The sequence below is a fragment of the Spea bombifrons genome, chromosome 13, assembly GCF_027358695.1.
Source record: "Spea bombifrons isolate aSpeBom1 chromosome 13, aSpeBom1.2.pri, whole genome shotgun sequence".
Classification (NCBI taxonomy): domain Eukaryota; kingdom Metazoa; phylum Chordata; class Amphibia; order Anura; family Pelobatidae; genus Spea; species Spea bombifrons.
The window spans coordinates 25,451,590-25,478,287 of record NC_071099.1 but is presented as its reverse complement, the minus strand read 5'-3'; the positions used below and the strand labels follow the sequence as shown (position 1 = coordinate 25,478,287).

The 26,698-nt window shown below is 42.2% G+C and overlaps 3 protein-coding genes across 3 annotated transcripts; 2 read left to right on the top strand and 1 right to left on the bottom strand.

Annotated features, from left to right (window-relative positions):
• The first annotated feature begins 10,494 nt into the window (after positions 1-10,494).
• On the top strand, positions 10,495-14,454 carry ACTG1 (actin gamma 1). Its single transcript, XM_053454223.1, has 6 exons — positions 10,495-10,613; positions 11,915-12,048; positions 12,133-12,372; positions 12,660-13,098; positions 13,210-13,391; positions 13,476-14,454. Exons 2-6 carry the CDS (start codon positions 11,923-11,925, stop codon positions 13,617-13,619), a joined length of 1,131 nt encoding a protein of 376 aa, XP_053310198.1. The 5' UTR covers positions 10,495-10,613; positions 11,915-11,922; the 3' UTR covers positions 13,620-14,454.
• Positions 14,455-20,891: 6,437 nt separating this feature from the next.
• On the bottom strand, positions 20,892-22,140 carry OXLD1 (oxidoreductase like domain containing 1). The gene is made up of 2 exons (XM_053453390.1): positions 21,998-22,140; positions 20,892-21,670 (listed from the first exon to the last, which is right to left on the bottom strand). Exons 1-2 carry the CDS (start codon positions 21,998-22,000, stop codon positions 21,281-21,283), a joined length of 393 nt encoding a protein of 130 aa, XP_053309365.1. The 5' UTR covers positions 22,001-22,140; the 3' UTR covers positions 20,892-21,280.
• Positions 22,141-22,269: 129 nt separating this feature from the next.
• CCDC137 (coiled-coil domain containing 137) lies at positions 22,270-25,566 on the top strand. Its single transcript, XM_053453389.1, has 6 exons — positions 22,270-22,423; positions 23,196-23,326; positions 23,444-23,732; positions 24,136-24,218; positions 24,421-24,500; positions 24,883-25,566. The coding sequence occupies exons 1-6, from the start codon at positions 22,362-22,364 to the stop codon at positions 25,042-25,044; spliced, it is 807 nt and encodes a 268-aa protein (XP_053309364.1). The 5' UTR covers positions 22,270-22,361; the 3' UTR covers positions 25,045-25,566.
• The last annotated feature ends 1,132 nt before the right edge of the window (positions 25,567-26,698 follow it).

The window sequence follows — 26,698 nt, the reverse complement described above, 5'->3', positions numbered from 1 at the left end:
ATAAAGTTTACTGCTAATTTTAAGGCAATTGGAAGGAGAATAGTTAAAATTAATAGTTCATTTTTAAGCACATTTCCATAACATCACAGAATCTTCTTTACAATCAAGTGTCTGATTCTAGAATTAAATTCTGAATCTGTTTACAATCTGGTAGGTCTATAAAATATACAACGGATCCAAGGAAAAAGTGGGACACCACTGATCTAAATAAACATTTTAATAAGAATGTATTAAATAAGGAAACTAAATACTTGTTAATCCCTATACAAGCCAAGAGTGGGATTAGTAAGTGTTTCAATGCTGCTTATTTTTATTAGCGCCTGTGAATTGAGAAACTGTCGAAAGGAGATGTTTCTGCTCTTGCTACAAAGAAGCAAGACATTTTAAAAGTTCCAAGAATGTCGAAGGAGTTCAACAACGCTGCGAAATACACCCCTAATTATGGTACTTTAGGTGTAGTACAACCTGTAGTACAACTTTCCAGATGTACAAAATTCGCTGTACCATACCTCCCAAGTGCCTCCATTTAGAGGGGACTGTACCGCGAAGAACCCAAATCCTTATGTCCCTCTTTCCATCCCCTGATGCTCCTCTTTTCTAACAGCTCAGGATGTTTGCTGGGTATGTGGGTATCCAGTGTTCTACGGCCCTAATAGTCACAGAAATATGCATAGAAACCAGAAAATACCACAGTCACACAAAAAGTCATGGTAAAGCGCAGCTCTTGGTCATTTTACAGAGAAGACCCAACAATGACTGAAGGCGAATACGAAAAACTCCCTAATTAGAAACGGATGGAACCATAGGAGCCTTTGACCTGCCCCACACAGCCCTTACTGTTCCACATGCAATTTGATAAGAGTACTTCACATTTGAAGCAAAGAACGCCTTAGGGTAGGATGACCAGATGGGCCCTTATCAAAGATGCAGAGCAAAGTATTTAAAGGGCTTTTCAATTGTATTTCTATATATTAGAATGCATACCATAGGAGCAGCCATCCTAAATCCTGATTCTCATAATCATTATTCTTTCCTATTATCCCCCCTTGTTGTAAAATTTCTGTCTTCTGTAAAAACCCCTTTTGCCTTTGTAAAGGTGGATGTTAACCTCAAGATATCATTGGATATTGTAGTTCTTTCACTCGTTGCCTCACACTTCAACTTCAATATAATTAAATAAATCACTTAAATGTTTCAACTAATATGGGTTTCTGGAATGGTTGAACTTGATACTTGATGGACGATATCTCTTTTTTTAACCTAACTTACTTTGTATCTATGTAAAATATATCCCCACACAAATTAGACTTATTGCAAAACAAAAAAATGAAACCTGCAAGTAATTTTAATATATTTGGCTTTGCTAAAACCAATGAAGGTTCTTTTTAAAAACACTTGCAATAAGCTTCTACTTTATGGGGGTCACATCGATGAATATGGCAACCTGATTCATGTGGTCCCTTGTATCGCCTCAGTGTGCCCATGACTGTACGGCCTTTAGAAGACAGGTATTGTATATAAGTATCACAATGACACTGTCAATATTAAAACAAGTTGTTATTAAGAAATCCACATGATAACACGCCCAGGCAGGAAACACCCTGACAGCGTGCACTTGTTTATTTGTTCCATACAGATGCTTGTGGGTGCTAGGTGTGTGCCTGAAAGGGGAGGAGACCATAAGCGCCACGTCTAAGCACCATATATGGACATAAAAGCAGCTCCTTCTCAGGTGGCCACACCTCATGTACAGGCCCTGATTTCATCCTCAGGCTAATGACTCAGTGCTGACAGCTGACTTAGAACCTTTTAACAAACAGCTCCTGATTAACCCTTTTGGTCTTATACGCTGTTGTCCTTTGTCAGACAGAGAGCACTTTATTGATTTCCAGCGGATTTCCACTATTCTACTCATAAAAAATGGCTGTTATATATTCTGCCTCTTTTATTCATGTCGGCGAGAGATTAAAGGATACAAAACTCTCAGAAAACGTAAAGTTACTGGGCCAGGCAGTGAAAGCCCTCTTCTGCAAACGATAATGGCTTTCAGAGTGGGACCTTTACAGACGTGTTGTAAAAGTATATGGCAACCACACTGTTCCTCTTTTGTAATGCATTGCATTGGGGGGTCAACAAAGAACCAAGCCAAGAATTCTATTGTTGTTCTGCTAAATAGGTCACAAAGTCACATAAAAAGTCTTGGTAAAAGTTCATCCCCCATCAAACCCCTTCCAGCAAAAGTATCTGTTTGTGGACATTTCAAATGTTAGGAGGTAGGTGGTGGGCACAAGCTTGTCAGTGACGAGCCCAACCTGACCTCACCCATTAGGTGAGCTGGATTTGCACCATAGAAACTGAAAATGGAAGGAGAGGAGGCATTTTCAGCCGGTTTCGATCCCCTTTCTGATGAGCAGGGCCAAGCCTTGCCCAACCTACCAAGTTCTAAGCATAACTCAGATACCATATCCATACAGCTCAGATACATGGCCATCAAAAAGCACTATTTTATACACAGAGATTCAACCTTTTCTGCTTTCATTAAATATATAAAGAAAGTGACAAAAGATCTTGACTGTACAATACAAGCAAAATAAAATACACGTATGCCAATATAGACATGATTATTTATTGTTTTATGTAGCGTCATCAGATTCCGCATCGCTGTACAATGCGTAGACAGGACATAACAACTAGTATACGACAGGTGAGGAGGTCCTTGCTCAAATGAGCTTACAATCTAGAGACGTCTAAGACTTAGATGTTCATAATGGTATAAGGTATGTCGCTTTTTTCATTCCTTGCAAACAAAGTCGACACTTTAGGAGCAACGATTTTCCAGCTGGATGAACACAGTTATCAACATAAAAACCTAAATCATTTAGAATCTCCAGAATGGTAATAACACCCCAAAGATGTATCATTCGTTATGTTAATATTAAATGAAATGCTGAAAAGCAAACTTGTAATGTGACATTTTAACTCCTCTGTTAAAAGCAGGATGGAAAATCTTTAACCACACACCTGCTGAGGACTACAACTCCCGTGATGCGCAACTAGAAAAAGGGCTCAATGAAAGATTAGGTTGTCGGCAACTGTTGTGCCAGAAGAATCCTCGGCACTAGTGGCCAGGAAGACATACTCTTCTCACAGCACAATAACATATCCACGCCCTGGTTTGAGATGATTACTGTAACAGGAAACACAGTTTCCTTTATCTGTGCAGACACCAAAGTTAACCCCTTTCACAATCTCCATCTGACATCCTAGAGGTTTACTATACAGGATACAAATACAAGCTGAATTGTATAGGCCATATTTAATTATTGAAAAAAGCCAGGTGTCCTGTTTTTTAGCTAAGTACCCCGAGGCATATCTGTCCCTTTGTGACAATGACAGCTGTCCTACGTGCTAGCAATCTGGGGCCTCTAAGGGTGTTTTGGTGGGTGGCTGGCTGGCTATGGATCATGGTCTTGTCTGCAAGAAAGGGGGGAAAAAAGCAGAACTCATGAAGAAGGAGGGTGGAGAGAGGCATTAAAACACATTAGCTTTGCAAATTCATGAATGGTTTCAACATAGTCTACAGCGATTAACTAATCTTTCTGGCTGCTTAAAAAGATGCTACTTAATATTGTCAATCAGATGTATATATTAATGTAGCATACCCAGCATGTGATGTTCATTCAAATAATTTAGATTATTATTGGTCTGGGTACATAACACATCAGATCATCTAAAATTTGAATGACAATAGCAAAAGAAAATGTGTCACTTGAAAGACCCCCTCTTTTCTAGGAGCTCAGAATGATTGCTGGGTATGAGGGTATCACAGGGTTCTAAAAAGTATCAATAATGTGTATAGAAACAACAGGACATAGGTTTATAAATAAAGCTGTTAACGTAATACATTGTTCTTCTAATGCCTTACATAAATAGTCTTTGAAAGGCTTCGTGGCCAGGCCTCTAACCACTCCCTAAAGCAAAAGTGTTAATCTTTGGCAAAATGAGATGTTAGGAGATATGAAACATTTTTTAATTTAGTTTCATTTTGTTTTGGGGTTTCATTTCTTTACTTATATGTGCACAGGAATGATGCCAGGCCCTGATTTGAAATCTTGTTCAGTGCCCTAATTAATATTTGAATCCATGTATAAAGTACCAAAATGTGAGTGTTTTATCAGAGGTCTTCAACCTTTCACTTAATGTAAGCGCGGGCACCGGGTTAAAGTATTTCTTTGCTCCCCACCCCTGTAACTAACACACACACTTGCTCCAACACCCACTAACACTATGCACTAATACACACTCATGCTAGTGCCATACACTTACACATACATACACACACTTTCTCTCTCCCAACTAACCCTAGGCACACCCCTGACACCACACTCTGACACACACTTTCATGCTTAGCACCATACACTAAAACACATAGACATACTCTCCCCCTCTCCTTCAATCCCTCCTCTCATTCTCTCCCTCTTTCTTTCCTTCTCTCTCTCTCTCTCTCTTCTTGGGCCTGGGAACCTGCTGTGGCACACCCCTGACTTGATGAGAGATAGTTATGATTTGTGTAAAATTTCAAGATATAATATAAAATGAATTGAAAAGGGTGCTAGCCGTATCTGCCTATGTAGTTTAAGAACCATTCCATTTGTAAAGTAGTGTGTGGATGATCTGCCTAGCGGGAGTAAATCGAGTCCACCCAATTTGCTTCCATGTTCTCTCGATTAAGTTGATTTCATAAGATGGCATTTTAAAGGACATCTCTGTTTTCCTGGCTATGAAACATTTCAAGATATTTAGTTAAGCTCAATTACTATAACCATCTATTTGCCACCATCAGTGTTTCACTACAATAGAACATTTGTGATGGGCTATTAAAGAGTTACTATGGAGAGGGTCACTGTCAACTCATTTAGAAAGCTAAATTCTAGAAGTTTTGACTTTCATTTTCTGCATCAGGTGACCCAGACAGTATACAGGGAGTAGCCCTTTGGCACTTGCGAGGTTAATACCAAATATGGTTGTAGCAGACAAGAATAGATACCTAGGTGCCATCAACAACAGATAATTGCACTGAGTCACCTGCCTGCCCTGGATCCGGGGTAATTTAGATGCCCTGTCTGCTCACTGATGCATTGATTAGTAGGTGGAATCATAACAGGGAGCAGCTCTGAAATCACAGGAAGAGGGACCTCAGCGAATGAAGATCTGAAACCAGTTCTGTATCGGTGCCAAACAGGGCGGTGGACTGTATCTAAGTGCACATTCAGCTTAGAGTTTCAGTCTCGTGGCATGGAAGCAGGCACAATGAACATGCCACCGGAAACATGTGACGATTCACTTGAATCTGCATCATTAATTCTCTGTAGGAATGTAAAGAGGCTTTATTGAGAGCATATGACATTTTGAATGTGTAATATAAATGTGTGGGCTTGAAAGGAAACTACATTAGGTCCTAATAAGTACCTGCTGCTAACAAAAGGGCATTATTGCTGTATTGGAGAACTCTATATGTTGGACCGAGAGAAGCACTTCTTCATCTAATAAGTATAAGTGAAAGTATGTGACTGTCAGCCTCGAAGGGTTAAAAGCTATGCAATGAATCATGTATTTCCGATGCTATTAGTACTATTCCCAATATTAAGCACGCATGATCTATTTTCATTTCTATTTAACTGTAAATGCACATCCAAGCAGACAAAGTAAATCAGAGTTCTTGCTTCCACTGGGAAAAAGAAGTATTAAGAATCCAAATGACAGGGAACTGAATTATGGCAGCCAATCCATGCTCCTTTATGGTTAATTCACAGCATACAGTGCAGAAGTGATTGGACATAGCCCATTGTTCCTTGAGGAGGATCACAGCCACATGGAAAGGGCCATTGGCAGTAGCCTAAGTTGCCTTGAGGTTAATGTATTTAGGAATGCCAGTGTAGTGACCTGCCAGCTGCAATTGTATGTTAGCTGATGTACTGCAGCGTATGACTGTCCTAGTAATCGTGTTTAGGATGTTAATTGGCAGGACTGCAACATTAGGGTTATCCAAGATCATCCAATTACATTTAGGACCTATGTGACCTATGCAAATTACATAGTAGTTGACAGCAGATTGGAACCAATTGGCCCATCATATTTCTTCTTACCTACTGGGTGCTCACAAACTTTAAAGTACAACTATATTGGTGACTTTTCAACTTTCCCGGGACACCTGAAAAGTGTGACTTCACTTGGGCCCACAAAGGTTGGCAGTGACATGACTTCACGGAGTGTTCTTTCCAAATAATGCCCCATCTTTGCCTTTTTTTCACCAGTATCAGTCATTGCGCATACAGCACCATCATCCATAACCAGGAAGCCTGCCAGGGCAGTCAACCAACGGAACCTAAGCCTGGCAAATTTGGGATTGTCGGCAGTTATGTGAGGAAGTTCTGAGTTACTGCCAGGCAATACGATGGCTGCAACATCCTTTAAAAATGACAAAGCCACTTATTGCATGTCTTCCTGTCCTATCCTCTACATTACTGTAACAAATGCAACACTTAGGCAGTGAAGAATAAGGTTAGAATTCACAGACTGCACAGTCTCTACATTGTAGGTGTTCCGTTCATGGCTTCCTGTAGGAGTTAATATAATTAAAACTCGCTATAATTAAGACTCACCCTTGGGAGTTTCATGCAATAGCAACCCTGCAATTGTAATATCCCTTCTGCAAGGTCTTGGTAATAGAGTACCATTCTCTTGTGTCTTTTATAAGTCAATACACGGGCAAGCTGTCCCTGCATAATGCGTATGGTTCAAATGTTTCACCTCCTCGGCAGACTCCCAGTTTAGTGAATAAACTCCATTATGGTGATGCCTTACAGCCTATAGGAGGAAATTTTGAAAGAGGAAGTCAGCTTTTCTTCATCTATGAGGTTTGATTAAATGTGTTACAGGTAGACCTTTTCACTTGTAGTGGTAGTGGTAGCCCTTTGTGACCCTTAATAGACTATTACTCCTATCATCCATACTCAGCCTCCGATGGGAATCGTTCCGTCACGTACGAAATGCTACCCGAACTGTCATTATGATTGTCCACTATATCTGGGTTTCTCAGAGATTGTGAAAAAGAATTCCTAACCAAATATAGGCCAGATGAATTTATCCAAATAAAGAAAATCCACATGGGATCCTCTGCCAGGGTTCATCCCCCAAGCTACTACCCCCACCGTGGAAATTTGTACCTTGTTCCCTACAAACAGAGAGCATTTCAGGAATTCCTCTAATGCAAACAATCTACAGAGATGTTTTCGTCAGTGCAGCATATTTTAGAATTATGTCATTAATCACATCCCCTGTTAGCCTGGTTCCCAGCCTTAAGTCAGACCTATTCTGTTCTAGGTACGCCTCTGTATGTCCCCATCAAAGCGTTCTACGCCAGATCTCCAACCCAGCACAGCTCGGCCGGCTATCAATGTTTTAATGGCCAAGAAAAAAAAAACGTTTAACAGATTTCGTGCGCTTTGATGTTATGGGTGTTTTCTCAAAGTCAGAAGCTGGCGTGATCATTCCTGTTAGGCAACTGCTTATAGATGATACATAACCCTGCTTACATCATGCATATTGGCATATTACAAGCACAGATGACCCAATACCTAAACTCACCCCCCCATCAGTATTCCAGAATATGTTGTAGATGCACAGCGTATGATATCACACATCTTTTCTCAATGGAAACTCACCAATAATAATATTTTTTTACTAAAAAAGAATTGTGACCTCCTGATGTTCTGTATTTATCGATGCCCTTTCGTTTGGAGGGTACAGTGGCCAGTGTGCTCAGCTGATTATTCAAATCGCAGGGTATTTAAACGTTTGTTTCCACTTCTACTTGGCATTTGACCCCTGGCCTGTTCACTGAAATCTCTGGCTACTACCTGCTGTGCCAAGTCCATGCGTTACCATATGTTGGGTTGCTCCCGACCTCTGCATACAGCTGCTATGGACCCCGTGCTGCCCTCTAATGCACCCACAATGATTTGTGTGCAGAATGGAAGCAGATACTCCAAACTGGTGTTTCTGTCCAATTATGCTTCCGCTCTGGAATTCTTGACAATTGTGTTATATCGCTCCGCAGCAGTAAATGACATTTACATTACTCCGCACAAAACAGGCACATTAATAGAGATTACATTCTGACAACTAACCAGTTCACACACACACACACACATATATATATATATATAAAACAACCTCACATTCAATGCAGTTCTTTATTCCCTGTAGTGTTAATGCACCAAATCTCGAGTTTTAGCAACACTGAAACCCAGAGCGCTTGATCTGGCCATCCTAGTAATGTAGTGAATGCCCAAAATGATAATTCCTAGTCATAGCATATCTGGCAACTCTCTTAGATCTAGCAGGACTGTCCCAACTCGGGTCCCCAGTCTCTGGTGTCCAGCCTTGCCTAAGACACCAGACAAAATATTCTTGCACATTCTTGCAAATAAAATGTACTGCTAGATGTACCTTGGTGCCTTTCTGTGGTCTCAGGAATCCCTCCAACTAATGATTTGTGATACCATCAGGTTTAGGTTTTCCAGACCTCTTTTTACGACAATATCTTAAGGAACAATGCGGCCTGTTGGGTTACGTTATTCCCCATGAAGCCCTGCAGCAAGCATCTGTCATTAGCCCCTCTTAAAGTGTTAGCTTGTCATTCCTACCCAGCACTACAAAAGGAATGAGTTTCTAAAACATTGCTGCCATAGCAGGGAACAATGGCTCTCACACTGAGCACTGTCCTCGTCAGGCATCTTCATTAATGAAAGGTTAAAGGAGGAACAACCAAGAAGTATTCCCCTTGGATGGTCCCTGTTTAACAATGGACTGGGTCAGATGAGCCTTTTTATGTCCCGACAAGCCATTCTACGAGCTTTTTAGGAGTTTTATAAGAGATACCGCCCAATAAGAGGACATTTAAATACAGCTTCTTCGTCCCATCTAAAGAAGAGACCACCGAGGTCCCCAAAGCTTGTGTAAGGTTACATCTCTTTCTATGCTGGCCCAATAAAAGGTGTCAACGTTTACTAAAGACCCCCTACGTTGGTTAACCTGTAGAAAAAGCATCCTCGTAGCCTTAAATTATTTTAGGCAACGTTCAGTTCCGTCATTCCTATTGGTCTCTCCAGGGTTTCCTTTGTACTCATATAGTTACAGGAAATAATACTAGTGATTTTTTCATTCTTTTGACAGGAAACAAATTGTGTGGGGTTTTTAAGGGGGGGGGTACACATCGCTATAACTAATAAAGCCAAGACTCAATATGTTTTGTAGCCGTCGTAGTGGTTACATTGTTCCTGGTAAACAACACATACATTAGCAGCAGGTAGGCAAAGCTCTACAGCTGATCGGAGAATCCAGCGTAGGAACTAAACAATACAGGCTGGGGAACTGTATAACAGGATATCATGGGCTAGTGCACACAATAAAGGGTTTCATCCTTGGGAGTGCCAGAAACAGGAAGAGGTCTTGGGTGTCTGGCACACGAGGGGTTAAACCCTTATCTCGTACAGCTCCTTATTAAACCAAATGAATTATATATATATATATATATAAATCCCATTCCTTACAGTAAAGCCCAGCAGCAAACTGCACCCACCCGTCCACATGTGCGTGTCACAGTGGGTGGCAGATTGAAGTGGCACACTTACTCAGCCCCGCGTCTGCACAGTTTCCTGTATCCTGCTAAAGCTACATCTCAGCCGGAAAAAAAGAGCCCCCCCCTCTCAATGATCGTAGGTTATACTTCCCATCACAGTTGTATATATCACCAGCAGATTCCATAGCGCTTACAAAGAGGACAATGAATAAAAATCACATTAAAGCGGTACAGAAGGAGAAAGGGGACCTGGTCTTGCCATATAAGACTTCATTGATAAAAACGTGGACACGATTGGTGAATTTGGGCTATGACTGTCGCAAAGAGCTTGCAATCTACTGTGTGAGAAAATGACAATTGTCCTTTTGTCTTCTTTTTGAGGAAGGGGCCCACCCAAACCCACACGTGGCCGGGCCCCTTTATCATGATCCTGGGGATGTTATTTATTAATGTTACCCTGCTAATTTAAAGCCCATAGGATGTCGATAACATTTTCATATAAGCGTGTACTTTTATGCTTTTATGAATTAACAGCGTCACATGCCACATGTTTGTTACATTTTATAACAATAGGTCTCAGTGTCGTTTGTTAAGCCCAATAAATAATACAGGGTGCTGGTATTAGGGCTGCACCCTCTCCCTGTCAGTATCAGGGCCGTTCACACACCTTCCTTTGCTCATAACCTCAAGCAGCTTCAGGGTTCCGGGAGGCAGGACCCTTCACCCCGGCCACGCCTCCTCCCCCCTCGCAGGCGGCCAATGGAGCAGCGTAGTTCTGAAAGATGCCCATATTTGGAGATCTTCGCTGTTCGCGCTGGGAGGGCGGATCTTTTTGCTTTCTGCTTAAATAGGATAACGGCCGCATCAGAGGTCTCATTCAGCCGCCGGCAGAGGACTCGACAGCACTTCCTCCCCTCCTGTCACCTTCAGCGCTTTATTTCTTTCCTCTAAGGAAACCTCCTGCTTCCAGGTAAATAAAGCGAGCCTTCTTTATTTTTTTTTGCGGATATCTGCGTCTCTCGTATACCTTTTCGAGGCTGGTGTTTCGGGACTGGTCGGTTTATTCTGCTGCAGGGCGGTGTCCCTCGGTGATTTCTAGCCGGTACTCCTATGCCTTCCTGGATGTGTAGAAGGGGGTCACTGGCTGGGATCTGCCTGTTATTTGGGGTGTTTAACGCGTGTTCTCTACTGCTTTATGGGGGCTCCAAATACTGACAATGAATAGGATTCTGTGATGGGTGGCTGCATGGTAGTGCAATGGTTAAAGATGGGTGTGGCTTTGGGGTGTTTAGGCTCGTGTTCTGAATGTACTTTTTAATGGTGGCTGTTCGGGGCTTGTTCTGTTCCTAGCTATTGGGGGTGCAGTTCATGGCTTATCACCCTCCCCCCTAAGAGTCGCCCTATTGGGGGACTGCATTAAAGTTGCAAGGTGCACTTTGTGCTGAAAAGACGGTGATGGTGGAGCCTGTCCTTGGCTCATTGGGCAGGGAAGAGGGTGGCATGGCGGATGCTTTTGGTGCCAGATACAGCAGGGTGGGGCGGCTGGGGGCTTTGTCCGTGCATGCTGTGCGGCGGGGGAGTGGAGGCCCCAAGAGGAGGTTTTGCGCGGGCTGAGGCGCCAGGCGGATAGCATAAAGGGTGGGTGGGTGAATGGGTATACAAATTAGTCAGGCACTGACATCATGAACTTGACACATGCCCCACCCCGTTTACTCTGAGCGTTTGGTTTAGTCTGCTCTGTAGCGAGCGACAGCCACGCCTTATAGTTTGAATTGAACTTGGTGGGTTTTTTTTTTTCTCGTCAGGCGTAGCATGAGCCCTGTCTCGCTTCCATATATGGGAATGGCTCAGCTGATTGGCTGGGTGTGTACTGATGCAGTGGGCGGATGCGCAAACGGCCGGCATGGGGGGCGGGCCTTATGAACTGTCGTTTCCTGTCATGACTAGTGGAGAGCAGGGTGGGGTGTGGCCCGGAGGCTTTCAGAGCTTGGTTGAAGATGGCCTGCCCGTTGGAGATCAGGCCTTGGGTGGTAATGCGCAGCCAGTCAGCCATTAACCTGCTAGTCATAAAGTCCAATAACTGTCGGTGGCCCAAGGCTGACAGAGCTTTTCATTAACCCTTAATGGAATCGGGGCTTCTAGCAGGGAACCTGGTCCCATTGAGGACAATAATGCATATTTCTGTGGGTTTAATTAGTGTATTTCTGCACTTTTCTTGTATTACAGCCTTTAGTTTCATTATGTAAATATTGCTATATTTTACCTTTTCAGCAAACAAAATGGCAGATGAAGAGATTGCAGCTCTCGTCATTGACAATGGCTCTGGTATGTGCAAGGCCGGCTTCGCTGGAGACGATGCTCCCCGTGCTGTCTTCCCCTCAATTGTTGGACGCCCAAGACATCAGGTTTGTAAGAACATATTAAAACAAACTCTAATGTATTAAGCCTAATGTGCCACAAGGAATAACGTCCCTTATTTCTAAATTCAGGGTGTGATGGTTGGTATGGGTCAGAAGGACAGCTATGTAGGTGATGAGGCCCAGAGCAAGAGAGGTATCTTGACCCTGAAGTACCCCATTGAACACGGTATTGTCACAAACTGGGATGATATGGAGAAGATCTGGCATCATACCTTCTACAATGAGCTGCGTGTGGCCCCTGAGGAACACCCAGTCCTGCTTACAGAAGCTCCTCTGAACCCCAAAGCCAACAGGGAAAAGATGACCCAGGTTTGTGTTTAGTGAATGGGCTGACCACATTCAGGGGTAGCTTTTTGTAGACTTCATCCCTCTTTTATTTCTCAGACTCAACCTTTCTTTCAATATTTTCAGGGCTCTGTACCTCTCCTGGCATTTCCCTCCTGAAGCCTCAGGTTTCTGTTTCATTGGTTTATTTCTGCCTGTTCTGTTCTTTCTACACCTAACTTTTTGATTTTTATGCATGCCTGCATGTTGGCATGGTTTGGGGTGACCAGTATTCATACAGCAGCTAGTAACATTATTTTATCCTTTAACAGATCATGTTTGAGACCTTCAACACCCCAGCCATGTACGTTGCCATCCAGGCTGTGCTGTCTCTGTATGCCTCTGGTCGTACCACTGGTATTGTGATGGACTCTGGAGATGGTGTCACCCACACAGTGCCCATTTACGAAGGTTATGCCTTGCCCCACGCTATTCTGCGTCTGGATTTGGCTGGCCGTGACCTGACAGACTACCTCATGAAGATCCTGACTGAAAGAGGCTACAGCTTCACCACCACAGCCGAGAGGGAAATTGTGAGAGACATCAAGGAGAAGCTCTGCTATGTTGCTCTTGACTTTGAGCAGGAGATGGCCACAGCTGCCTCATCTTCATCCCTTGAAAAGAGCTATGAGCTGCCTGACGGCCAGGTCATCACCATCGGAAACGAAAGGTTCAGGTGTCCAGAGGCCCTCTTCCAGCCATCTTTCTTGGGTATGTAGCTCTTAATGTGTGACGTTAAGCTTGGTCTTTAGTCTGTATAAGCAAAGCTCCTTTAAGACACTTTCACTGTCCAGAAGACTTACAGTACCTCTTTGTTTGTAGGTATGGAATCCTGCGGCATCCATGAGACCACCTTCAACTCCATCATGAAGTGTGATGTTGATATCCGTAAGGATCTGTATGCCAACACTGTCCTGTCTGGAGGTACCACTATGTATCCTGGCATTGCTGACAGAATGCAGAAGGAAATCACAGCCCTTGCACCCAGCACAATGAAAATCAAGGTGAGCTCAGATTCACTATGCCAAGATGCTTGTGTACTCCTCAAGCCTACCTGATGTACTAAATGCCCCCTTCTTTCTTGGCAGATCATTGCACCACCTGAGCGCAAGTACTCAGTCTGGATTGGTGGCTCCATCCTTGCATCCCTGTCCACCTTCCAACAGATGTGGATCAGCAAGCAGGAATACGATGAGTCCGGTCCCTCCATTGTTCACCGCAAATGCTTCTAAATGGACTGCTAGTGGATGCGTTGCATTTGCTGCGTGAATTCTTCAAAGTATTAATTTGCCTTGGCAAATGTGTACGCCTCATGCTAGCCTCGTGAAACTGGAATAGAGCCAACTTCACCACGAACTTGCCCTGGGAATGTGAGACACTTCCTAAAGTCACTTTTTCTGGGGGGGATTTTCTAATGCAAGACTTGGACCTGTCTCTCAAAATCATTCCTTTGGTGTCAGTGATAGCGTATCATACCCTGTACACACCTCTGATACAAACCCTGGTTGGCATACCGTCTGGGTATCCCTTAGCTAAGTTTGTTTTTTGCGTAGAAAGAAGCATTTCTGTGAAAGGCTGCCGATCTGCAACAGTGTTGTGAATGACACTTCTCCCTAACCAATAAAGTAGCTGTCTGGGGAGAAGTTGACATTAGAGCTGTGTACAGGGTATCCAAAGTTAGGCTTCCAGCTATCAAAATAGCGCTTAATATTCCAGAATTTCACGTTGGAGGCTGGTAAGAGTCATGAAGGAGTTGTCACTTCTGTCTTGCCACTTTTCCTTAAGTCAGGAAAATGTGACATCCAGGCCTTAGATCCAGTTTATTTTTCTGTTAACCCGGCTTGTATTCCCAACATTCACCATGGGTCTGAAGAAGTTACAAACCTTATTGCAGTTACACCTGTAAATTTATACATCCAAGTTTAATTTATGTAAATTTTTTTTTGTACGTTGCCTTAATGTTCTCACATGACAGTAGAAAACCAAAATTTGCAAGTCATCCTGCCGTTGAATTGTAACTCCCGGAAACACTTCATTGTGTAAGAATAAAGCGCTGCAGTAATACAACTCTGTCTTGGTGATTTCTGAAAATCCTAAAGGTTAAAATAAAATACCAGGTTACACATGGGTCCAAGTTCTCCAAAGAATGTAATAACATGACTTCCGATCGCCTACGTCATGAAGTAGACATTCAAAGATGTCTACATCAAATAGATGCAGCCAAGGTGCACATTGATGCACTTGTGGAAGGTGACCAGTGCAGCTGGAATTGCCCCGAGCAGAGGGTAGGTTCTTGGTGGTCTATTGGGGATTTGCTTAACCCCCCCCCCCTTACAGGCGTTCAGCTCAAGCAACATCAGTATCTCTCACACTTCACATGTATGGTCTACCCATTTAATACATTTAAAAAAAAAAAAAAATAAAATAACCTATGTGGGCCACCAATGGAAATTGCCTGGTGATGCAAAATGATAGTGGTGGGTGATTAAGTAGCTCTAGTTTCATATGCCAAAGTCTGACAATCACTGGCCAGCTGGAAGTGCTGCCCTTGGCTTTAAATTTAGTTTTTTTCTAACCTTCCTGAATTGGCTTCGTTAACCCAGGCTGCCCAGGGTGTGGGTTTTTATGCCATGTTTGTATACAGCCATCTGACACAAAACTACACCTTGGTATTTTTATAGCTATTTTAATGGCTGTGAATCGCAGATTAGGAAAAATTGTTTACTGCTTTTGGTTGCAGGTACCTACAGCCCATGGCTCGATAAATCATAATCTGAGTAGATGGTTTATATTCCAGCGTTAAACCCTCTCCTTCCTATTCTATACATCAAACAAACTGGAGGTGGAAACCGTAGCCGCGTTACACACACAACCTGTAACTTTTAATCTGGGTCTTGCTTTAATGGTGTTAATGCTGGGGATGAGACTTTTGATACCAGGCGGTGGTTTAAGAGTTAAATCCAGACCACATGGGGCTTTTGTGTTGGGCTGTGTGGCTGACAGGACCCCCCTGTTGATTCAGCAAGCAGCATCCTGGGACTCCTTTGTCTTCATATAAAGGGGCTGCCTCGCTTGCAGGTCCTTTAAATGCCAGATGTCTGTGTGGCCCCCTCCCGAGCGGATCTACAGCCTTGGCACACATACCAACCCCATTCCACCAACACCCCCCCCTACCCATGCGCAGGATCATTACCTCAGCAAAAAAACCAACATGTTTGTACTCTCTTTGCACTTCACACAAAAGCAGCTGGTAATGGGGTGGTAGAGAATTTAACCCATTTTTCACCCCTCTGTTATGTAGCTTCTATGAGGTTGGGGGGGGTGTTAAAGAGATTACTATACAATTCTAAAAGTACATATAGAAATTAAATCCCAGTGGGGTATTTATAAAACCATTCCAAACTCGTTTTCCTAGGGCTTCTAGCAAAGGCGTCACTGGGAATGAATTCAACGCGCAGCCCCTGCTGATGAGCTTTATGGGCATTTTAGGTAATCTCGCTCATAAGCGCAATCAAATTTGTTTAGCGGGGGTTAGAAATTTAAGGGAAAATGCGGGTTTTGTAGAGCGCATACAATGGGATGTTTTTCTGTAACGTTTAGTTTGATTATCAGCCTCATGAGAAGATGTGTCGATTGTGAAAGGGATCATTTGCAGGACTGCATAGCTCATCATCCATTGAAAAATCTATTTAAAGGGAAGCTTCCGTTATTTTCTTTTTTCCCCCCATACCCAAATCACTTAAAATACCTGTAAACCATAGTGTAGCTGTGGCAGCTGTATAGTGGCTTTTTTGTATGTTAAAGGTATGTTATCTTCGACTAATCTACTGTAAAAAAAAAATAAATAAATAAATAGAATGCCTCAGTCTGAGTTACCGGAAGGGACTCTGACTTATTAAAGACTACAGGGTCTTCGTTAGCATTACAGTGTGGTGCCCAAGCTTGGAATGAAACCAAAATGTCACATGACAACAATGGCCGCCACCAGATACACAGTCAGGTAAATTACTGGAACAATGTGAACCCAAATCCCAGTTCTCTTCAGAACCAACTGTGAGTATTAAATATACATGATAAAGAAACACTTGTAATAAAACTTAAATATTAATCTGAAAAAAGGGGACTAATAACAAGTAATAGTAATAAACAATAGTGCACAATCTTTTTTTTTATTTACTTACAAATAAAACTTTATCAGGTTATTACATTATCAGTCTGACATCTCACAGAGTCCAGCCAATCGAAGGCCATTGCAGTTCCTCCTCCAGACAGCAGGGGTCCTCGCTCTGTATTTTGTGTGCCTCAGAGAAGAGGGCGCTCTGTATGTTGGGGCAAACAAGCTGAAAGTACCTCAGGAGCTGCTGATAGAGCACACAGTAGGTATGGACAGATTTTTATAGCGCCGAAAGTATGTGCAGTTCTTTACAGGGCCATGGGACAGGGTGCAGATACATCCCAAGTGTCCCTGTTTAGGAGGGAAAGTTCCTCTTTAAGGACCCAAGTCCCTGGTGCCCCCTTTTTTCTAGGACCTCATAATGTTTGCTGGGTATGAGGGCATTACAGGGTTTCTGTGGCCTAAACATAAGGAAAATGTGTATAGAAACAGCAGAAATAGGATTATAAATTAAATTGCGAAAGCAAAATACATTATTCCTCTTTTTAATACCTCAAGTATAAATCAATGTCTTTCGTCGTATCAGTACACCCCATATATGTATATGTATATAAAGGGGCAAATATTCTGTGGCTGTCGTTTAAACCTCTTTGTGCCCCAGTAGGGGTTAAATATATTATCAATAAATAATAGCTATTATTTCTAATGACCATTTCAGGTTCAAACTTTTAAAAGTGGTCTTGTCACCATAGCAACCAACAGAATGGCCATTTTTATTAATTGAAGCATCCTATTGGCTGCTGCTCTAAAAACCAGAACTTTCCACCAGAACCCCCCCCTTCATAAATAAATTGCAGCGCATCCTGCCGAGAACGATAAAGATTGAAATTGAAATCGGTCATTGGAACAACGTGTCTGTGTCTTATAACTATGGCCGTGGTTCATCAGTGTGGGTGATCAAAACGGATACTGCTAAAGGGTACCAGATATTTATTGCTTGTTTTCAGATCATTTGCCTTTTTTTTTTGTAATTATATTAGCTGCACGGATTGGAAAAAAAATACACAATTCTGTTCATTGCAAACCATCAAAGGCACCTATAATTGATTTGATTAAGATATACTTAGTAGCCAAAGTGATACTCCGTCCAATATTTGTATACTGAATGATTGTCTCTTAATTGGCGCGTTAGAGAGAGTGAGACAGGGTCACGTATGTGCGCGATAGCGATGTGTATGAGTACCGCGTGTCAATGAGGCATATCCTGGCCTTCCATTAGTGACTGTGTAAGATTAAGAAGCTCGCTTTATATCTCCCTGCGCAGACAGCCAGTCTAGAACCCGCAGAGTGACAGAGTGGAGACGTTCCCATTATAACGTGTCTCTGGGATTCCTTTCCTTGACAGTCCTCAAATCACAAGGTGACACAGAGTGGAATCAGAGAAACACAACTCTGTGATTGCAGGAGACATGATGACGATGACTCTCTGCTGTCCCTGCGAAGGTAAAGCCAGGGCCAGCACTAGGGAACAGATTAGATTTATTTTAAATAAGTGGGGTAACAATTGAGCCGAGTAAGTGCAAGTGATGTGATAAGGATTTACAGCAAAGCATAGGTGTCTGACTTGTAGAGAGGCAAACAAAACATTGGAGTCGCTTGAGACTGGAAGAGACTGCAGGGTTGGGTTCGGAGGGCCATAATGTGGCAGAATTTGTGTCATCAGGTGGGAAAGGAAAATGCAGGGCAGCAGCGACCGGAATGGAGCAGTCTGAATGCAGATTTCAATTAATTCTGAATGACTGGAAAAATAAATGTTCTTTTCTTATAAGACGTTAAGCCAGGCAACCCCTCCCTGATGCCCCAGAGCCATTGGTGGAGAAAGATGATAATCGCTCCCGATGAGTTCCAGGTGGTTGGATAGCGCACTGCTTATCTTTCCATCATCCACAGGGTTAAATTATGCACTTTAGTGTATTAAAATCCCCTTTCCATTTGGTTATTGGGATGCTTTGTTTCTGCAAATTTGTTGTAATCCTCCACAATATCGCCACTCTGCCCCTGTCAGGGTCGTTAAAGAGTCCTCTGTTGATGCACGTGAAGAATATGGAAGAGGAGATGACTATTACCCCTTATTGGGTTATACAATGTGCCATGCATGTTTGCTATTGCTTCAATTGAAGAAGTGTAGTGTAGAAGAAGTGTAGTGGGACTGTTCATCCCCCCCCGGTTGCAACATCTATGCAGGTCATGATTTTTGTTCCTTTCAGGTGCACCTTTTCTCTTGGCGGACATCACAAGCAGGACATTAAAAATGTTTCATAAGAAGGTAGCTAAATTTCCCATTTACTGGAATGATTTCATCAGCCACAGAGCAAGTCTAGTTGCACCTTGGTTGAGTTTCCAGTGAGGTCGGCAAAAGGCACCTATGAATGCCTCTCCAATCCAGTTTGGCCCGCAAGTCGGTATGACAAGTTGGAGTGAACCTGACTCTTAGTGAATAGGACAACAGTTTAATTCTTCTATACCGTTAGCTGTGGCACTCTTATCTGATGGCATGTGATTCCTCCCCAGCACTTACAGATTACGACTACTTGTGCACCCAGTTCAGATATATCAGCTCCACTGACTAGTCAGACTGCTGGGCGCATCATGTAATATTACAGATCGACAGCAGAGGGAGCTACAGCTCTGCATGTACGTCACAGTCTTATTAACCTACCAAGCCCTGAAGCCTATTATGCTTTACTGCCAGTGTAGGTCAGTGTGTGATCTGCATACTGAGGAACTTGAAATATTAACCCTTTAATAGCCCATAGTAAATGTAGCGACTTCCCAAATGGCTCTAATAGTGGTCCTCATGGGAACCTTGACTTGTTCATACACTTATCTGAGTCACCTGCATTCAAGCAGGGATATCAACCATAACACACTGGACGCAAAAGCACCAATTGGGAGTCTTAAATATGATCGCAGCAAGGGTAGCATAGGAATGAGTCAGTTTAAGACTGGATGAGAATCTGCACTTTTTCTCTGAGACCCTGAGATTGGGGCAAACCCCTATGATTTCCCAGGTAGGATGATCTGGTAACTATAAGAGGACACCACTAAGTGTTACCTTTCCCAAAATGTCATCAGAGACTGATTGTTGGCTTTATGGTAGAAACCTGAGAAGTGGTAAACAGATACAAGAATGGTAAATCTTCCAAGTAGCATTTGAATTTGACCTTCCAAGTAGGATTTAAACAAGGCCATTATCAGTCCGGGGTGGAGAAGAAGGCATGTTGACATAGCAATGGCATTGGAAATAGGGTTAATATTACATAAACATTATATTCAGAATTTTCAGCATCTCTAGAATTAATTATAAAAAAAAGTAAGGGGGAAACTACCTGGGTTACCGCTCCTTTGTTTCTGACCAATGCTTCACACCTATACTCTCCTCCTAAACGCATTCAATATCAAGACCGGAAACGGAGCCCCATTAATTAGAACATTTAGCTTATCAGGACGGTTTCATGGAATTTAGAAGATGATGTAAGTTTACATTCGTTACTGCATGTAAAATATAGTGGGAGGCAATAGGTAAAATAATCAAACCTGTGTGCGGATGGGATTGCCTGCCAGCAGAGGTGGTACAAGCATATACAGTAGGGACTTGAATTAAAATAAAAAAAACCAAAAAAACTGTTGCTGCCATTATTATTATGTATTGCTTTATATAGCACCATCCTCTTCCGCAGCGCTGTGCCATATTAATATATCAGATTACATTTAATAGTTACTGTAAAACCTGCACATTTTCTGCTCCTCCGCGCAGATCCCTTGCCCGTTCTTTCCCTTGTCTTACACAAACTGTGGATACTCCATGAAATGTATGATGTAGGCCAATTAATTCACTCAACGTAAACCGCCGTTCACAGGTTTGGGGTCACTTGGAGGTGTCCTTGGTTTTGTCCATTAAAATAACATGAAATGGATCAGAATTTGGTGTCAATGTTGAAAACGACCATTGTAGCTGGAAACAACTGATTTTAATGGAATATCTTTATAGGTGTACAGAGGCCCTTTATCACTTATCAATGGCACATTGTGTTTGCTGATCCAAGCTTAAAGGGTTAATTGATCCTTAAGTTCAGTATTTATTATGAAGGGCCATCGCTGGCAGGCTTCTCTAGAAAGGGTAGGTTGGCCCTGTATAATTCAATGGATGAAGGAACCTCATTGATGTAACTATACATTATACAACATCGACCAAGCTCTTCCTGGAGAAGAAGCTCACTGGGGTTGGACCTTCATATAGTAAAGTCAAGCAGCTGAACCCCCCCCCCCACCGCAAACCAGTAAATTATCCGCCATGTTTATTTTTGTGGAGACAGTGAAGTAGGTGTAGTTATCAAGACTATTATTATTATTTATTGTTCCGCAGCAATGTACAATGGGAAAACATACATTATTAATGGTAAATTGTGGAAATATAATATAAAATATTATATAAAAGTCCTTTCATCCCTGGAAAAAAGATTAAAAATTCACTCCCGGTCAAACTAGAACGTCTAGATTGTAAGCTCTGAAGAGCAGGGACCTCTTCTTCGTACCAGTAGTGGTTGTAGTTGTTGGCGCTCTATAAATAATTATAATTTAAAGGATTTAGCTCACAACAAAATGGGACATCTTCAAACATGAGAAGATGTCACTTTAACAGGAACAAGACATAACCTACGCATTGTTCCTTCCACCTGTCCGCCTTGTAAGTCTTTGTCGCTATAAGGAAGTCATGTCTCATCTTTTTTTTATTCTGAACTTGATTTCCATTTTTATGAACATCTTAAGAGTCTCATCTTCTATGTTCTTCTCCACGGCACGGAGAGCCCGTTCACCTCCATCTTTATATAACTCCAGCAGTTCCTCGGCATACGCGATCCACACGCAGTTATGGCACCCGCTCATGCAGCAGTGGGTGGGTGGAGGTGGTATTGTGACTCTTTGCGAGTCCGTGGAGACGGTGTTCGTAGAGTCGGGTCCATGGCTTGAATATTCTGGCTTCTCGCCCGGATTCTCTACGTTAGACCTGTTCAAGGATCCGCTCAAAGAAACTCCTCTGGCCCAAAAATATAGGCTGGATGGTGGCGACGCAGGACGGTGAAGTCTCTTCAGGATCCAAAAGAGCAGCTGTTAAAAAATAAGAGAGAAATGTGGATTATCTTATATTTTCTCATTATGATTCCTACAAACCTTTCTTATTTCCAGAAGCCGTTCATTTACTAATCCACCCGAAAGGCACTTTTTTTGTTAAAAATTAAGAGATAAATAATGATTTTTCCTTTCCAAGCATACTGTTTAAGTTATAAGACCAATATTGTATCCAAGAATGCTAATGAATGGCTGAGAATAGTGGGAGTTATAACCCACATCTACTGTAACTGCATATCCTTCATGCCCTATGAATGCTGGGTGAGTGGTACTCAGAAAGCCTCAATTTACGTCAATTCCAGTTACCATAGCAACGCTGAATCCTTAAGGGGACGGAGGCTGCTTCAGACGGGGCTAAGTCTTCTCTTGTCCCCTAATTGTTTTCATTTCACGTCATAGCTCCTGACCCTTCATGATCTCTATAGCGGAAATGATGTTTGAAAAAAAAATAACATCCGCCGCAAAAGGCAATACGTCTTAGCAGTAGGTGATGCCCATATCCAAGATGGCGGCGCATGATACCGGTGACAAGCGCTTTGACAAATAGCATGAGGGGTAGGCGGGTCTTAGTTCCAACAACGCAATGAACGCTGGTGTTTTGGGTTACGCCATGACTAACAGCCGGAAGTGAGGGGCTGTGGGGCGCACGTGGGTCCGGGGAGCTGAAACTATGGGGAAGAATAAACCCAATAAAAGTATGGAACAGCCCGGGCGTCCGGTGCAGCAGCGCAGGTGTGTGCGGGGAATGGGCTTCGGGAACCTGGACCGGGGAAAACAGGAGAATGGGGCCGTTAAGAGCTGGGTAGTTTTAATTAGTGACTACATAAGAGGATTATATAGAAAAAAGTGCCTGGTGCAAAGTTTGGAAAGTTATCTTATCACCATAGCAACCAAAGTAATTGTCCAGCAATAGTGTCAGCACTTTGGTTGCTATGGTGTCTGCACCACTTATCCAACTTTGCGCTATATTGCCTTCTAGATTGTAAGCTCTTTGAGCAGGGCCCGCCTCATCTGTTGTTTCTGTAAATCAAGTTGTTATGTTATATACTACATGCTATGTCCTGTTCGTCTGTACAGCGATACGGAATTTGACGGCGCTATATAAAACAAACCAAAAAAAATAATACAACCCCTTTTGATTATTTATTATTATTATTATTATTTATTTATAAAGCGCCAATGATTAGTGCAGTATTTCTTAACAGTCCATACATTAATTAGTAACGGGAAGCTTTGACGATTTAATTAACGGTGTTAATCTATCGTGGTTATTAATACTTACTGTTATGTTAGTTTTAAAGCATAGAGCAAAAGCATGGCTATTCGAACAGCAATTTAATGTAAACAAGTTTATTATATTGTAATTGCTCTATTTCAACCTGTTAGAACTGCTGAGAAATGTAATGTTACACGATATGTACATTTCTTTGTGACGGGGTAAAGATATTGCTCCTTAATATAATGCACATCTGTAATAATCCGATCTTTGGCTTTTTGTATTTAGCCATGTAAAGAAAAAGACCAATTCGGCACCGAAAGATGTGGACATGCAGGAAATCCCATTCAAGTTGCGGGAAATTATGAAAAGCAAAATGGAAATGAACAGACCCACGAAAAAGAGGAAGAAAAGGGGAGGTAGGGTTATTTTTCTGTATTTGTCACAATAGGCTGTGATTTAGGGTAAGAAGGCAGCCTCAGAATTCTTGATCCTACTGATTTATTATTAACTGTTGCCCAATTTTGCATTTTCAGCAAGACAAGGACCAGATCATGCAGAGATCCAGACCGAGATCCCAGTCCCCAAGTTTAAGAGGCAAAAGCGTGAATCTGTGGGTGCTTACTTAGATCGCATGGACAGGGCAGCCAAACACGTTATGTTCTTGAGCAAGAACCAGCCAGATCGCGAGCCCGAGCGGGAGCTGGACTTGGAGAAAAAGGCCAAGAAGACCCCAAAAGACAGCATCGCCAAAGATGACATCTCAAAAGACAACACGGAGACAGACAGTACCCAGGAAGGAAAACCAGAGAAATCTAAGAAAGCGTATGTTCATTCATGGAAAAACAATCTTACTACTTTAGAATCGCATTCAGTTGGCTGGCTGACCCAGTAGATTTCCGACCGCTGATATTGTTTCCTCGCAGAAACCTGATTCTACAATACACAGCATTTGCTGTTTGTCCGTACACTCATTACATTTATCCTTCCTGCTATTTTACATGATTAACAGTTTGTATGGTATATAAATCTATCTAGATGGTAGCCAAAACATACCTTGCCAGCTGGTGTTGATCTTCAACTACTCAAGCATCTTTTGCCCAGCCATAGGTTGGCATGGGATCCTGGGAGTTGTAGATCAACAACTCATAGTAAGCTACGTGTTGGCCTCCTTGACACAGCCTGTTTTTAGTCTCTCTAAATATATCTATTTATGTTTGTTCTGCAGGTTCAACCAGCGGAGACAAGAAAAGGTTTTAAGGAAGAAAGAAGAAAAGGAGGCAAGTCGATTGGAGAAGGATATTTTCAAAGGTAAGGTTGCGTTGTACAATGTATTTGCTAAAAATTCTGACTTCTCATATATGAAGCCGACTCGGACATCTTTATGTTTATACCAATGTACGTGTTCAGTGTCGGCCATGGTGTTATTGGTTAAACATGTCTTCCATCTGCCCTTCCATATAGTTGTCAACTCACATGGTACCTGATAATGTTATGTTTTCATATTTAACAGATGACATAAAGTTTGGGGAGGTAGCTATGGAGCCACCATCTTTCACAGTAAAACCAAGGAAGAGCAAAGAGTGGTCAAAGGTAACGAAATAATCTTGGGTCATGGGGCTAGTAACGATTGTGTAGTGAGTTTTCTCATTTGCTTGGTAACAAAAGTGTAGTTAACCACCGGTATAACAGTAGGTTTTATGTACATAGGTTTTTTTTTCTATAGCCAAGAGATCACAAGGGCATTGGGTGCCAGAACATGGACTATGATGTCATAATTATGTGCCTGGGTCCCTAGCAACACACCCATTAAGAGAGGACATATAGTCCCCTGCTAGACCTCTGTTGAGCATAGAAAACAATCTTTATCTCAGTGAAATAAGTTATTTTATTAGCTGGAGTCATTGTTCATATATGACATCATTACGTAAGTATTGTAGATATAGTAACCCAATATGCGTATTTTGCCCACTAGCCTGGGGAGAAACAGCTTCTGCTGAAGAAGCTCTTGAACAAAGATGCGAAAGTACCTGCTCTGTCCATGGCAAGGAAGAGACTGTTGTTGGAGGAACGAGAGAGGGTTGTAGAAGCTTACAGGGAAATGAAGAAGAGAAAAATGCAACAGACTGGCCTTTGAATCTGCCATGTTTAACCGCACTTCCAGTGCCAGCAAGCTGCATCGTCGTTTTAGAGCAATCTGAAAGACTGTTCACAAAGTTCACAAACACTTCTCATTGCACAAGGGACAATCTTACGTTAGTTCCAAGTGACCTTTTGTCATTTTGGTGCATTGATGAAAGGACATGCCGAGTTAATATGATCCAGTGGGGTTTTTTTTACCAGTCAAAACTCTGTAAAGAGCTGTGGTTTTATTGGAGCTGAGATCCAATACCTGTTGGGCTATATGATGAAGTAATTCCCGGCATGAGTTACAACCATGAAAATACTGCTAGTGTGACTTACAATGCACTCCTGTTGTGGGACGTGTGTGCAAGTTCTGCATTAACTATAACGTTTCAAAATGGTCTGTTTGGCCCATCTTAAAGGAGAAACACAGTCTCATCTTCAGACTTAATGAGAGCTTCTAATCTGCGGGGAACCCACTGTCCTCTACATTTCTCCTCCAATAAATGCCGAGTGAATAACCCAGTTGTAGTTATCTATTGTAACTTAGGCTAATTTACAGTGATGAGCATATGTATCCATATCTTTGTGGCAATTATTCAAGTACTTGAGCGGCCAGCTGTCAGGGATACATTCACTGGAACGCTCTGTATTTTGCTTCTTTCTTTAAACACGTACGTGATGTTTACATTGCTTTGTCTTATAGCAACCAGGTTACAATGGCTGGTATGTACCTGGCCATTAAACCAACAGGGACTTTGATGACATCACGTTCTAAATACACAGACGTTAATATGAAGTTGGTCTCTCCTTTGCAGCTATAAACAGCTTCCACTCTTCTGGGAAGAGTTCCCACAATTTTAGAATGTTAATGTGGGAATGTTTAACCATTTATTCAGTAGAGCGTTTGTGAGGTCAGACACTGATGTTGGATGAGGAGGCCTGGCTCTCCCTTCCAGTTCATCCCAAAGGTGTTGGATGGGGTTGAGGCCGGTCAAGTTCTTTCGCACCAAACTCATCCAACTGTGTCTTTATGGACCTCGCTTTGTGCGCCAGAATAGAAAAGGGCTTTTCCCCAAACTGTTTCCACAAAGTTGGAAGCAGAGCATTGTCCAAGATGTCTTGGTATGCTGAAGCAGTACATTTTTCCTTCACTGGAAGTAAGGGGGCCCAAACTCTGATTTCAATAATTAAGAGGTCCGTCCCAATACATTTGTCCGTATAGTGGTGTACAAAGCAAGGTCCGTAAAGACATGGTTGGATGAATTTGGGGTGGAAGAATGTAACCGGCCCCATCGAACACCTTTTGGATTCAATAGATTGGAGATTGCGAGCCGGCCCCAACAATGGTGCCTGACCTCACAAATGCTTTACCACAGTATTCTCCGAAATCTTGTGGAAGAGTGGAAGCTGTTTGTGTATTTAGAATACGATGTCATAAACGTCCTTGTGGTTGTAAAGGTTGAATGTCCCAATACTTTTGTCCATATATTGTATATCATACTATAATGACATATATTATAATTATATATATATATATATATATATATATATTATATCATAATAGTATTAGTGTGCTTAGCTCCCGAAGAAGCCTTGAAGTGGAAAACTGGCTGTGATAACATAGATTACCCATCAGAGGGCAGCAGATTATTTGGATACTCTAG